The sequence below is a fragment of the Salmo salar genome, chromosome ssa01 (genome assembly GCF_905237065.1).
Source record: "Salmo salar chromosome ssa01, Ssal_v3.1, whole genome shotgun sequence".
NCBI classification, from domain to species: domain Eukaryota; kingdom Metazoa; phylum Chordata; class Actinopteri; order Salmoniformes; family Salmonidae; genus Salmo; species Salmo salar.
Genome location: NC_059442.1, coordinates 89,453,867 through 89,469,091, shown reverse-complemented (window position 1 = coordinate 89,469,091; position 15,225 = coordinate 89,453,867). Strand labels below are relative to the sequence as shown.

At 45.3% G+C, this 15,225-nt stretch overlaps 1 protein-coding gene across 6 annotated transcripts in view; it reads right to left on the bottom strand.

The window, feature by feature from the left end:
- Window positions 1-15,225, bottom strand: part of LOC106609626 (rho GTPase-activating protein 17) — a 53,633-nt gene that overhangs the window by 17,426 nt on the left and 20,982 nt on the right. For all 6 annotated transcript variants that reach the window (XM_045724111.1, XM_045724115.1, XM_045724125.1 and 3 more), the window contains exons 2-9: window positions 11,209-11,248; window positions 5,596-5,700; window positions 4,929-5,005; window positions 2,898-3,009; window positions 2,655-2,731; window positions 2,430-2,547; window positions 1,685-1,753; window positions 48-129 (exon numbers count right to left, since the gene is read on the bottom strand). In XM_045724111.1, coding sequence (XP_045580067.1) covers window positions 48-129; window positions 1,685-1,753; window positions 2,430-2,547; window positions 2,655-2,731; window positions 2,898-3,009; window positions 4,929-5,005; window positions 5,596-5,700; window positions 11,209-11,248 — 680 coding nt within the window. The remainder of the gene's footprint in view (window positions 1-47; window positions 130-1,684; window positions 1,754-2,429; window positions 2,548-2,654; window positions 2,732-2,897; window positions 3,010-4,928; window positions 5,006-5,595; window positions 5,701-11,208; window positions 11,249-15,225) is intronic.

Sequence of the window (15,225 nt, the reverse complement as noted above, 5' to 3'; positions counted from 1 at the left end):
GCTACGAGAGGGGTTTTGGGGGGGGGGAGGGCAGGAGTATAGTGTACCTTGCTGTGCTTGTATGGTTGGTAGGACACTCTCGAGGACAGTCAGAGATTTTCTATGGTAATCAGCTTGGGCCTCTAAAAGCTGGGAACACAACAGAACAGTGTGGAGGAGGGAGAGAGAGAAAAGGAGAGCAAGCAAGCGAAAAGGAGAGTGAGCGAGCGAGCGAGAGAAAAGGAGAGCAAGCAAGCGAAAAGGAGAGCGAGCGAGCGAGAGAAAAGGAGAGCGAGCGAGCGAGCGAGGGAAAAGGAGAGCGAGCGAGCGAAAAGGAGAGCGAGCGAGGGAAAAGGAGAGCGAGCGAGGGAAAAGGAGAGCGAGCGAGCCAGCGAGAGAAAAGGAGAGCGAGCGAGCCAGCGAGAGAAAAGGAGAGCGAGCGAGCCAGCGAGGGAAAAGGAGAGCGAGCGAGCGAGGGAAAAGGAGAGCGAGCGAGCGAGGGAAAAGGAGAGCGAGCGAGCGAGGGAAAAGGAGAGCGAGCGAGCGAGGGAAAAGGAGAGCGAGCGAGCGAGGGAAAAGGAGAGCGAGCGAGCGAGGGAAAAGGAGAGCGAGCGAGCGAGGGAAAAGGAGAGCGAGCGAGCGAAAAGGAGAGCGAGCGAGCGAAAAGGAGAGCGAGCGAGCGAGGAAAAGGAGAGCGAGCGAGCGAGCGAAAAGGAGAAAGCGAGCGAGCGAGGGAAAAGGAGAGCGAGCGGCGAGGGAAAAGGAGAGCGAGCGAGCGAGAAGAAGCGAGCGAAGCGAGCGAGGAAAAGGAGAAGCGAGCGGCGAAAAGGAGAGCGAGCGAGCGAAAAGGAGAGCGAGCGAGCGAAAAGGAGAGCGAGCGAGCGAAAAGGAGAGCGAGCGAGCGAAAAGGAGAGCGAGCGAGCGAGCGAAAAGGAGAGCGAGCGAGCGAAAAGGAGAGCGAGCGAGCGAGGGAAAAGGAGAGCGAGCGAGCGAAAAGGAGAGCGAGCGAGGAAAAGGAGAGCGAGCGAGGGAAAAGGAGAGCGAGCGAGGGAAAAGGAGAGCGAGCGAGGGAAACGGAGAGCGAGCGAGGGAAAAGGAGAGCGAGCGAGGGAAAAGGAGAGCGAGCGAGCGAGGGAAAAGGAGAGCGAGCGAGAAGCGAGGGAAAGAGGAGAGGAGCGAGCGAGGGAAAAGGAGAGCGAGCGAGGGAAAAGGAGAGCGAGCGAGGGAAACGGAGAGCGAGCGAGCGAGGGAAAAGGAGAGCGAGCGAGCGAGGGAAAAGGAGAGCGAGCGAGCGAGGGAAAAGGAGAGCGAGCCAGCGAGGGAAAAGGAGAGCGAGCCAGCGAGAGAAAAGGAGAGCGAGCGAGCCAGCGAGAGAAAAGGAGAGCGAGTGAGCCAGCGAGCGAAAAGGAGAGCGAGCGAGCCAGCGAGAGAAAAGGAGAGCGAGTGAGCGAGCCAGCGAGAGAAAAGGAGAGCGAGCGAGAGAAAAGGAGAGCGAGTGAGCGAGCGAGCGAGAGAAAAGGAGAGCGAGCGAGAGAAAAGGAGAGCGAGCGAGAGAAAAGGAGAGCGAGCGAGCGAGCGAGAGAAAAGGAGAGCGAAAGAGAGGAGAGAAAAAGAGTCAGTCAACAATGAGAGGAACAACAAACCAAACAAACTGTTCACCAGTCACCCAACAGCTATGAACATTCCCACACACACTCTGATTCACCATTACGTAGTAGCGGGCATAGTCCCCTTCCTTTGAGAAGAAATTGTACATGTCTGCAGCCAGTTGATCCTGAGAGAGAGGAGCAGACAAGAGATCATTAGAAGCAGATGACAGAGAAGGACCAACTCTCAGGGCTTAAAACATGTGATCCATCAACAGTAATTTCACTATAAAAGGCAAATTCCTGCCCGTTTTATATCGACCTAAACCCATCCACCTCTCTGGTCTCCTTTATATCAAAACCCAGTCAATGTATTTCAGGTGGCAGCTCTGTTAGTGTTAGCGCTAGGTAGGGTCATTAGGCCTTCCACAGTGACTCATAAATCTGTCTGCTGTTGACAGGGCCAGGGTATAGTAGCAGTGTAGAGCACGGCTGAACAGGCCTGGAGCGCAGAGGAAGGAAAACACTGAATCATGTAGCTTCCTAGACAGAAGACCTGACACACACCACTAACTCAATACACACAATACTCTCAGTCCGCAGCACTTCACAGGGAGAGGCACACACACACAGCTGACTGGGCATTCCTTCTTCCTAAATCAAACAGCCATAACGGTACTGGGCATGGAATATCCATCCGTCCTTACCTTCTTCTGTCAAAACTTTCCATAGTGTCACTTCCTCTTCTCCTCATGTGAGCAACTACCATTCATCTGGGATTGAGGCCTGTGATTTATCCTAATTCATATAGCAGAACGTCAGACAAACTTAACTGTGGGGTGATTTATCCATTTAAGGCCTTACCTTGCACAGTTCCATTTTATTCATAGCTTCATCCACCTCCTCTTTGAGCAGGTCTGCCTTGGCCGTCAGTGCTTGAGTGTTTGTTCCTGAGATTATCGACTTGGTTGCCTGCAACCACCTGGAAGGGGTAGACCGCAGAACAGGTTAGAACGTTGTTATAAACTTTAAAACATGTTATAGCACAATCTAAATGTTAATACAGGTGATACATGTACACAGGCTCACCTCGCTCTGGCAGAATCATAGTCAAGAACTAGCCTGGCTAGCTGCTTCCTCTGTTTCAGGATGTTGGGAATGTCCACCTGAGAATATGGATGTTCGCGTCTGTTAAGAACGTATGGCACTTTTCCAAATACACATTGAATATTGACTCAATTATTTATGATGGAGTTAAATGGTTTTGACTAAATATTGGATACTCTTTATACAGGTTTGGATGGAATAAGGCACTCAATAGCTCCTCCTCACCTCTGCTAGCTGGTTGAGGGGGTCTAGCACGTCTTTCTCTATCTGAACCTCATGCTGCAGCAGCTCTGACGCCAGCCTGTTCTCTGCCTCCCCACACACCTCCATCATTTTCCTGTCAGGAGGAGACACACACATACACACACAGGTCAAAGGTTATTCAGCTGTCACAGGAAGAGCCATCGGGGTCAGAAGTCACCATTACTGTCCTTCAAAATAATGACGAATAACTGCTGAGGGTCATCTACAGTACCAGTCAAAAGTTTGGATACACCTACTTTCTTTATTTCTTTATTTTATACTTTCTTTATTGTTTCTTTATTTTTACTCTTTTTTATATTGTAATAATAAAGACATCAACACATATGGGATCATGTAGTAACCAAAAGAAAAGTTTCGAAACAAATCAAAATATATTTTTGATTCTTCAAAGTAGCCGCCCTTTGCATTAATGACAGCTCTGCACACTCTTGGTATTCTCTCAACCAGCTTCACCAGGAATGCTTTTCCAACAGTCTTGAAGGAATTCCCACGTATGCGGAACACTTGTTGGCTGCTTTTCCTTCACTCTGCTGTCCAATTCATCCCAAACCATCTCAATTGAGTTGACGTCAGGTGATTGGAGGCCATGACATCTGGTGCAGCACTCACTCTCAGTCTTGGTCAAATAGCCTTTACACAGCCTGGAGGTGTGTTGGGTCATTGTTCTATTGAAAAACAAATGATAGTCCCACTAATTGCAAACCAGATGGGAAGGCGTATCACTGCAGAAAGTGTGTCTTGAATTCTAAATAAATCACAGACAGCGTCACCAGAAAAGCACCCCCACACCATCACAACTCCTCCTCCTTGCTTCACAGTGGGAACTACACATGCGGAGATCATCCGTTTACCTACTCTGCATCTCACAAAGACACAGCGGTTGGAAACAAAAATCGTAAATTTTGACTCATCAGACCAAAGGACAGATGTCCACCAGTCTAATGTCCATTGCTCGTGTTTCTTGGCTCAAGCAAGTCACTTCTTATTGGTGTCCTTTGGTAGTGGTTTCTTTGCAGCAATTCGACCATGAAGGCCTGATTCACGCAGTCTCCTCTGAACATTTGATGTTGAGATACATCTGTTACTTGAACTCTGTGAAGCAATTATTTGTGCTGCATTTTCTGAGGCTGGTAACTAATGAACTTATCCTCTGCAGCTCTGGGTCTTCCTTTCCTGTGGCGGTCCTCATGAGACCCAGTTTTATCGTAGCGCTTGTGTATACCACCCCTACCTTGTCACAACACAACTGATTGGCTCAAACGCATTAAGGAAAGAAATTCCACAAATTAACTTTCAAAGAAGGCAAACCAGTTAATTGAAATGCATTCCAGGTGACTGCCTCATGAAGCTGGTTGAGAGAATGCCAAGAGTGTGCAAAGCTGTCATCAAGGTGTGGCTATTTTGAAGAATCTCAAATATAAAATATATTTTGATTTGTTTAACACTTTTTTGGTTACTACCATTATTCGACAATGTAGAAAATAGTAAAAATAGTGTCTGTCCAAACTTTTGACTGGTACTGTACATGTCGCATTCATCACCAGTCGCCTTTGACAATACCTTCCAAATCCATCATTCCACATCCACAAATACATCATATTAATAAACATTGGCAAGTTGTCAAATGAGATAGATTCACTTCCTCCTAAAAGCAGACAGTAACAGTAAATCTCTGGGTAGTTTCTACATCCTCTAGTCTGAGTGCCTGTCTGTTTCTGTCACTGTCTTACTATGCGAACAAGGCAACAATGTAGCTCGTTCTGTTAAATGGAGAATCAGTCTGGCAAACATCCTCATTATGTGGATAGACATCCACACTAGACACTTTCTGATCCTCCACAAAAACAAGAAATGACTGAAAAGACCACTGATAATAATTGGGTCAGTTTGTTAGCCACATGTTCTCCATCTCTCTTGGGTTCATCTGTTCCATATAACCACAGTGTCAGACAGACGATTGGTTGTCTAACCTGTCAATTCACACTCACTCACCCAATCAGAGACTCCTCTCCCAGCTGACTGCCTCCGTCCACCATGGCTTGAGACAGTGCTGTCAGAGGAAGCTTTTTCTGTGAGGTGTGTTTGTAGAGAGAGAAAGGGAAAAGAGATATGTATACATTTATTTGATACCAACGTGAGGCACCAACAAGACGTTTCTAGTGCTTTCCTTTTGAGGGTTTATCAATGGAAAGCCCATTTTCATTAATTTGGACAATATAGAACGGTAGAAGGAATGTGGATGTTACGGTTATTGTGATGTTAAGAGCTAATTTGACATACCGTAACAACTAGACACCGTATGATGTCTCGTTATTCCTTTCTATTCCCATAAAGCTCTAATGAAATACATGGAAGGAGGGTTGAGCAGAGCTAGAGATGTAGCTATGAGAAAGTAAAAATGTGTCTTTTTACCTGACCATTTCCTGTGTATAGGCGTGGTACGGACTGGCATTGACACAATTGTACATGTTGGATCATGAGGTAAAAAATAAATAAAAAATTGCTGATATAGAATATTATTTTCAAGGGGGCAGGGTAATCTAGTGTTAATCAGGTAGGTGAAAAGTTAATGGGAAATAAATAATAAATATATGCTTATCTTTGATCTAGTGATTCAGACAATTTGGTCAGGAATAATGTTAATGATACCTGTACTTACATGTCTCTTCTCTGCGTCGGTGCCAATGTGGCCCTGCAGACACGTGACCATCCTCTTGTGTGTGTTGTGGGAGACCACACGTACCATCTCCATGCGCCGCTCAATCTGTGCACGACAAACGACCACTTACATACAGACAGATCTTTACTGTGATGTAGTATACAACTCGCTGGTAAAGCAGCTACAGGCTATAGACGTGGGAAACGATTTTCATAAAAAAACAGTATGTTGAATGATTAAATGCATCGTCTTGTTTTATAGTGTAACAAGGTTAGCAATCCAATATGTTCCACACTGCTTTGTCACAGTAAGAAAGGGAACTCAACTCTGTTTATAAAAACAAATGTTGGTGGAGGAACTTTGTAGCGCAGAAGATGTAGACAGTTCCTGGAGTTAGGGACACCGAGTTGAAAGGTTATGCCTGTAGTTTAGAACTGCACTGATCCATCTTTCTCAGCCCTTTTGGTCCTCTGACAACTCTGTCCAGTAGAATGAATGGTGTTGACATGTAACTATATTCCTCTAATCTCCCTCGTCCCTGCCTGTTGACGGCCGCTTCATTGAAGTCCAGTCAGCTACATGGAGGTCAAAAGGTCAGGCATGAAAGATACCGGCTGCTCCCAGTTGGAAACGGATGACTCATCGGAAGCGTCTTCATGGAGACTGTTGCTGGGCTGTTACTGTTGTTTGGAGCATTAAAAGGGCAGATGAATGCGCTGAAATTGTAATTTCACAGCACTCTGAAGCCAGGGCAGAAAACTACTTCATACTGCAGAGGAACTTGGCCAACCTTGTCCAGCTGTCAGATGGTGAAACTGTATGGCAACTTCCACAGTGTTGTCTGCAATCTGTCTTACAAACTACATAGAAATGTATTTTTACTCTTCTTTGGAGCATTGTTATGCTATTTGTTGCCAGTCTGGAACATGGAGTGTCTGTTGTACAGAACATGCCCAGTCTGGAACATGGAGTGTCTGTTGTACAGAACATGCCCAGTCTGGAACATGGAGTGTCTGTTGTACAGAACATGCCCAGTCTGGAACATGGAGTGTCTGTTGTACAGAACATGCCCAGTCTGGAACATGGAGTGTCTGTTGTACAGAACATGCCCAGTCTGGAACATGGAGTGTCTGTTGTACAGAATATGCCCAGTCTGGAACATGGAGTGTCTGTTGTACAGAACATGCCCAGTCTGGAACATGGAGTGTCTGTTGTACAGAACATGCCCAGTCTGGAACATGGAGTGTCTGTTGTACAGAACATGCCCAGTCTGGAACATGGAGTGTCTGTTGTACAGAACATGCCCAGTCTGGAACATGGAGTGTCTGTTGTACAGAACATGCCCAGTCTGGAACATGGAGTGTCTTTTTTTTAAATAAGCAAGAATGTAATACTAAATGCACCTGCACAGAAAACTACAGGGGGAGGGAGGGAGGGTGGGGAGGGAGGGAGGGAGGGGAAATTGACAGCTCAGAACAATGCCTTTGGGAATAGAGCAGCCAGGGGACAGACGGACAGACTGTCAGAACAGATCAACAGAAACCATGACAATTGTGTTACAAAAACAGAACTCGAACTCAGGAATTCCAACGGCAGATTCCTCCACACCTCTCTCTCTCTCCACCGCTCTCTCTGGGGTCAGACAGTGTGGAAGAGGTCTCCTGCCTCCTGCACAGGAACGGGGAACGCTGTGTGTTCGGGCTGGGCCCTGTTAGCACATGGCACAGGAACAGGGGATTCCTCTGACTGGAGTTCCACCTCATTCTTCTTTACAGGGGGAGATCCTGGGGATGTGTGTGTTTTTGATTACATGGCGCCAGGGGTGCCACTGTCGTTTTCTCTTTTCCATCACATTCTTACATGCTGACATAACACACTCACCCCAACATCATACACAGAGACTGACCTCCCAGACAGAGGCAGACTTCCAGACAGAGGCAGACTTCCCAGACAGAGGCAGACTTCCCAGACAGAGACATCAACAGACACTGAAGACAAAGGACTAAACAGACAAACAAACAGACCAGAAGGATCTGAAAGAGTACAACAACTTCTGTCTGGCTAACTGATCAGCTCAGAGCCTAGTTTGGTCTATGACACATCCACTGAGCAGGGAATCCCCACTGTAATGTGACTGACCAGTGTGTTTGTGCCAGGACTGATAAGATGTCCAGACAAGCACACGGCACGGCTAGCCAGAGAAAGGGTGTGAGAGCGTGCCTGTGTGTCTAAACACACGCAGCAGTAAACAACATAGAAGAGGGTTGGATTCCTAAACAACACTCAGAGTACCCATAATTCCGCTGTTGTGAATATCATTTGTTTTTTGAAGTCAGTCTAAGCTTGCTTGGTAACCAGGTTGGCTTCTCGTTCCTGACAGAGTAAAAGAGACAGCCATTATTGGCTAAAGCAGAATCCGGACTGTCAAGAGCTCAGGAAGCCTCCCCATTATAGAACACAAAATGCCAGAGCCATCATCACACAGCCATTGAGCAAATTACAGTAAGCTTTCTCTGGAGTGAGTGAGAACTACACTATATATACACCGGGTATGTGGACATCCTTTCAAATTAGTGGATTTGGCTATTTCAGCCACACCCGTTGCTGACAGGTGTATAAAATCGAGCACACAGCCATACAATCTCCATAGACAAACATTGGCATTAGAATGGCCCGTACTGAAGAGCTCAGTGGCTTTCAACGTGACACCGCCATAGGATGCCACCTTTCCAACAAGTCAAATTTCTGCCCTGCTAGATCTGTCCCGGTCAACTGTAAGTGCTGTTACTGTGAAGTGGAAACGTCTAGGAGCATCAACAGCACAGTGGTAGGCCACACAAGCTGACAGAACGGGACCGCCCACTACCGAGTTACAAACTGCCTCTGGAAGCAACGTCAGCACAATAACAGTTCGCCAGGAGCTTCATGAAATGGGTTTCCGTGACCGAGCAGCCGCACACAAGCCTAAGATCACCATGCGCAATGCCAAGCGTTGGCTGGAGGGGTGTAAAGCTCGCTGCCATTGAACCCTGGAGCAGTGGAAACGCGTTCTCTGGAGTGATGAATCGCGCTTCACCATCTGGCAGCCCAACGGATGAATCTGAATCTGGGTTTGGGGGATACCAGGAGAACACTACCTGCCCCAATGCATAGCACCAACTGTAAAGTTTGGTGGAGGAGGAATAATGGTCTGGGGCTGTTTTTCATGGTTTGGGGAAGGCTCCTTAGTTCCAGTGAAGGGAAATGTTAACGCTACAGCATACAATGACATTCTAGAAGATTCTGTGCTTTCAACTTTGTGGCAACAGTTTAAGGAAGGCCCTTTCCTGTTTCATCATGACAATGCCCCTGTGCACAAAGCGAGGTCCATATAGAAATGGTTTGTCGAGATCGGTGTGGAAGAACTTGACTGGCCTGCAGAGCCCTGACCTCTACCCTATAGAACACCTTTGGGATGAATTGGAATGCAGACTGCGAGCCAGGCCTAATTGCCCGTACTCACTAATGCTTGTGGTTGAATGGAGCAAGTCTCTGCAGCAATGCTCCAACATCTAGTGGAAAGCCTTCCCAGAAGAGTGGAGGCTGTTGTAGCAGCAAAGGGGGTACCAACTCCATATTAATGCCCATGATTTTGGAATGAGATGTATGACAAGGTGTCCACATACTTTTGGTCATGTAGTGTATGCAGGGTTTTGTGGCCTCAGGCAGCCTGGGATATAAATGGTGCTCCTGTGGAAGCTGAGCTATGTGGCTATATGGACAGCTGGGCTAGCAGAGGAATTCTGGGATGCCATGGATCCACCATGGAGGACCAGGTGTTGTGATGGCAGGCAGAGGGGACTAAGAATAAGACACTGGCCTGGATGCTTCATCTGTTTGCGCTGTTGACCACTTTAAAAGGCCTCTTATGCATGCCATTCATTCACAGCAGGCACACATGGATGGCATGACAAGCACTACAGAGACAGGAGTTGGCTGAAGCAGAAAACTGATCCGTGGTGATAAAGCACCAGCCTCCAGTGCTTCCATGGACAGGAGAGTGATCCAACAGTGTGTTCTCAGACTGACATGGTAGCATGAGAGATGTGATATTTGGAAGACAGAGGAGTCTAAATCACAGCGGGCCATGGAAGGTTGATAAAGGAAAGTCACCTCTGTAGCAGCTATTCCTAAGCTGTGTTGGACAGACACTCCCTCCTATGACAACGCCTCATAACACGGTCATGCAAAGTGCTGTGTGTGGGTCCCATGACTGTTTCCTTCCAGTATACTTTTCTCTTCAGTCAACCACATGCTATTTATCTAATGTGACTAAGAGAAAAAGGTCTTGAAGCAACAGCAGGAGACCGTCTCTTCAGTAGCGTCGTTTGTGTACACACACGCCCTCTGACTTCAAGTGGGGCGGAGGAAAACAAAATAACATTCCGGAATGACAGAAATGAAGGGTTTTGAGTGTATAGAATGTCTTCCCTGAGCAACCGGATTTCTGAGGAACTCCACCTGCTGTCTCTAAACTCAACGGGTAGCCTATTTCCCTGGGAACCAGACTGAGAATAGCACTGCAGGAACCCAGAGTATCAAACTGAATTGAATATACACTCACAGTCATCATATTTTCACCACTAGTACCAAGGATTATCAGAATTCCTGGCAGAACGTGGTTACAATTTGTTCTGTTACCAATATATGGAAGAAGCTGACAATATCTGTGGCTCTGCTTAGCCTGTTGTATTTACAATGCTGAGTCTGCAGTTCCATTGATTATGGTACGGTATGTAATGAGTTGGTAGAGCAGGGATCAACAACTAGATTTAGCTGATGGACGATTTTTTTACTCGAGCGGATGGTCAGGGGGATGGAACATAATTACAAATCATTTATAGACTGCAAATTGAACGCAAGAAGCCCAAACAGAAACAATATTTGAATAAAACAATTTCAAACTTTGAGTGAACAAAACATTAGGAACACCTGCTCTATGGATGACAGTTTTCATCTGGTCAGTCTATGATCCATTATTGATGTAAATTGTTCAATCCACTTCAATCAGAGTAGATGAAGGGGAGGAAACAGGTTAAAGAAGGATTTTTAAGCCTTGAGACATGGATTGTGTATGTGTGCCATTCAAAGGGTGAATGGGCAAGACAACAGATTGAAGTGCCTTTGAACAGGGTATGGTAGTAGGTGCCAGGCGCACCGGTTTGTGTCAAGAACTGCAACGCTGCTGGGGCTTTCACTCTCAATAGTTTCCTGTGTGTATCAAGAATGGTTTACCACCCAAAAGGACATCCAGCCAACTTGACAACTGAGGGAAGCATTGGAGTCAACATGGGCCAGCATCCCTTTGGAACACATTCGACACTTTGTTGAGTCGATGCCCCGACGAATTGAGGCTGTTCTGAGGGCAAAAGGGGTGCAACTCAATATTAGGAAGGTGTTCCTAATGTTTTGTCCACTCAGTGTATACTGTGTCCCTTTATTATGCGTGGGAATACTTTGGAACAGATTTCCAGAAAATTTAGTGCGCCAAATAAAAGCACCCACAGGCCACCAGTTGGGGAACCCTGTGGTAAAGTAAATGATAAAATGTAGCCTAGGTAATGATTTATTTACCTGTAGAAGGTCATCGCTAAGAACTTCTGTTTTCTCTGCTCTGTGGATGAGAAAACACAACATACGATAGATTAGGTTTGACAGCTCCTGATTAAGCCTATAGTGATGGATAGCATGAATGTAAATACTGTCAATGCAATGAGGCCATTCAGACATACTAGATTCCACAGTGCAGTACAACAGGGCCAGGGTCACCACTGCACTAGCCTGGGTACCAACCACACGGCTTGAACAGCATTCAACACCATCACTAAGGTACATTGTTGCCTTGGTGAGACAACAAGGAGTTGGTTGGAACACAAATAGAATGTCACCCAGTTCAGGAAACTACAAACCACATGAGTGAAAGCCTGAGCACCACCTATTCTGATGTCACTTTACCCTGCATTCATGTACATATCTACCTCAAATACCTCATCTATCCTGATGCCTAGTCACTTTACACTGCCTTCATGTATGCAGTTGAAGTCGGAAGTTTACATACAAATTCAGTTTCACAATTCCTGACATTTAATCCTAGTAAAAATGCTCTGTCTTTGGTCAGTTAGGATCACCACTTTATTTAAGAATGTGAAATGTCAAAATAATAGTAGAGAGAATGATTTATTTCAGCTTTTATTTCTTTCATCACATTCCCAGTGGGTCAGAAGTTTACAAACACTCAACTAGTATTTGGTAGCATTGCCTTTAAATTGTTTAACTTGGGTTAAACATTTTGGGTAGCCTTCCACAAGCTTCCCACAATAAGTTGGGTGAATTTTGGCCCATTCCTCCTGACAGAGCTGGTGTAACTGAGTCAGGTTTGTAGGCCTCCTTGCTCGCACACGCTTTTTCAGTTCTGCCCACAAATGTTTGATGGGATTGAGGTCACAGGCTTTGTGATGGCCACTCCAATACCTTGACTTTGTTGTCCTTAAGCCATTTTGAAACAACTTTGGAAATATGCTTGCAGTCATTGTCCATTTGGAAAACCCATTTGCGACCAAGCTTTAACTTCCTGACTGATGTCTTGAGATGTTGCTTCAATATATCCACATAATTGTCCTTCCTCATGAGGCCATCTATTTTGTGAAGTGCACCAGTCCCTTATGCAGCAAAGCACCTCCACCAGTGCTTCACGGTTGGGATGGTGTTCTTCGGCTTGCAAGCCTCCCCCCTTTTCCTCCAAACATAATGATGGTCAGTACGGCCAAACAGTTCTATTTTTGTTTCATCAGACCAAAGGACATTTCTCCAAAAAGTACAACCTTTGTCCCCATGTGCAGTTGCAAACCGTAGTCTGGCTTTTTTATGGCGATTTTGGAGCAGTGGCTTCTTCCTTGCTGAGCGGCCTTTCAGGTTATGTCGATATAGGGCTTATTTTACTGTGGATATAGATACTTTTGTACCTGTTTCCTCCAGCATCTTCCCAAGGTCCTTTGCTGTTGTTCTGGGATTGATTTTCACTTTTCGCATCAAAGTACGTTCGTCTCTAGGAGACAGAACGCGTCTCCTTCCTGAGCGGTATGACGGCTGCGTGGTCCCATGGTGTTTATACTTGCGTACTATTGTTTGTACAGATGAACGTGGTACCTTCAAGCATTTGGAAATTGCTCCCAAGGATGAATCAGACCTGAGGTATACAATATTCTTCCCAGGTCTTGGCTGATTTCTTTAGATTTTCCCATGATGTCAAGCAAAGAGGCACGGAGTTTGAAGGTAGGCTTTGAAATACATCCACAGGTACACCTCCAATTGACTCAAATTATGTCAATAAGCTTCTGAAGCCATGGCATCATCATCTGGCATTTTCCAAGCTGTTTAAAGGCACAGTCAACTTCGTGTATGTAAACAACTGATCCACTGGAATTGTGATACAGCGAAGTGAAGTGAAGTAATCTGTCTGTAAACAATTGTTGATAAAAGTACTTGTGTCATGCACAAAGTAGATGTCCTAACCGACTTGCCAAAACTATAGTTTGCTAACAAGACATTTGTGGAGTGGTTGAAAAACGAGTTTTAATGACTCTAACCTAAGTGTATGTAAACCTCCGACTTCAACTGTATATACCTCAAATACCTCAACTATACTGATGCCTAGTCACTTTACACTGCCTTCATGTACATATTTACCTCAAATACCTCACATCTCTGCACATTTATCTGGTATTGGTACTCCTTGTATATAGCGCCATTGTGTATTTTATTTGATTCCTCGTGTTACTATTTTATTTTTTAATTTGCATCATTGGGAAGAGCTTGTGAGTAAGCATTTCACGGTAAAGTCTACACCTGTTGTATTCGGCGCATGTGACAAATAACATTTGTTTTGGTGCGGGTGCTATGAGGAAACCACAAAAACAAAATCACATTTTTTTCACCTAACTGATATGACCACCTTGATAAGAGACCCATAGATTGAAATGAGGCAACCGCAGGGCAGAACTATTGATATTTTGCTGATAGCCTTCTCAGCCAGGTATGCTTAAAATCAATATTGATCGTCATTATTCATCTCTGATTTCATCAGTCTTTTACAAGACACATTGTAAAATGTGGATTGCTGCTTTTTGCAGCTTGCATATAATCTCAGCTGGGTAGGCCTAACCTCAGTTCTGAAATTAAAAAGAAAATGTTTAAAATTGTAAAAATACAGCACACTGTACTAAATCACCTTTTATTGGTCGCATACACATATTTAGAAGATGTTATTGAATGTCCCAAGAACACATGGTCTCCATCATTCTTAAATGGAAGAAGTTTGGAACCACCAAGACTCTTCCTAGAGCTGGCCACCTGGCCAAACTGAGCAATTGAGGGAGAAGGGCCTTGGTCAGGGAGGTGACCAAGAACCCAATAGTCACTGACAGAGCTCTAGAGTTCTTTGTGGAGATGGGAAAACCTTCCAGAAGGACAACCATCTATGCAGCACTCCAGCAATCAGGCCTTTATGGTAGAGTGCCCAGACGGAATCCACTCCTCAGTAAAAGGGACATGACAGCCCGCTTGGAGTTTGCCAAAAGGCACCTAAAGACTCTCAGACCATGAGATAAAAATATTCTCTGGTCTGATAAAAGCAATATTCAACTCTTTGGCCTGAATGGCAAGCGTCACGTCTGGAGGAAGCCTTGCACTATCCCTACAGTGAAGCATGGTGGCAGCATCATGCTGTGGGGATGTTTTTCAGCGGGAGAGACTGGGAGACTAGTCAGGATTGAGGAAAAGATAAACATAGCAAAGTACAGAGAGATTCATGATAAAACCCTGCTCCAGAGCGATCAGGACAATGACCCTACGCAGGAGTGGCTTCAGAAAACAAGTCTCAGAATGTCCCTGAGTGGCCCAGCCAGAGCCCAGACTTGAACCCGAACATCTCTGGAGAGACCTGCAAATAGCTGTGCAGCAATGCTCCCCATCCAACCTGACAAAGCTTGAAAGTATCTGTAGATAATGGGAGAAACTCCCAAAATACAGGCGTGCCAAGCTTGTAGCGTCATACCCAAGAAGACTCGAGGTTGTAATCGCTGCCAAAGGTGCTTCAAAGTACTGAGTAAAGAGTCTGAATACTTATGTAAATATGATTGAAGTATTTTTGGGGGAAAAAGTGTGGAAAAAGTCAAGGGGTTTGAATACTTCCCGAATGCACTGTACATATGAAGTGGGTAAAACAGTATGTAAACATTATTAAAGTGACCAGTGTTCCATGATTTATTTATTTATTTATATTTATTTATACATACACACACACACACACACACAGAGAGAGAGAAAAAAAATATAAACCCAACATGTAAAGTGCTGAAATAAAAGATCACAGAAATGTTCCATACACACAAAAAGCTTAATTCTCTCACATTCTGTGCACACATTTGTTTACATCCCTGCTAGTAAGCATTTCTCCTTTGAAAAGATAATCCATCCACCTGACAGGTGTGGCATATCAAGAAGCTGATTAAACAAGCTCATTACACAGGTGCACCTTGTGCTGGGGACAATAAAAGGCCAATCTAAAATGTACAGTTTTGTCACAACGTCAAG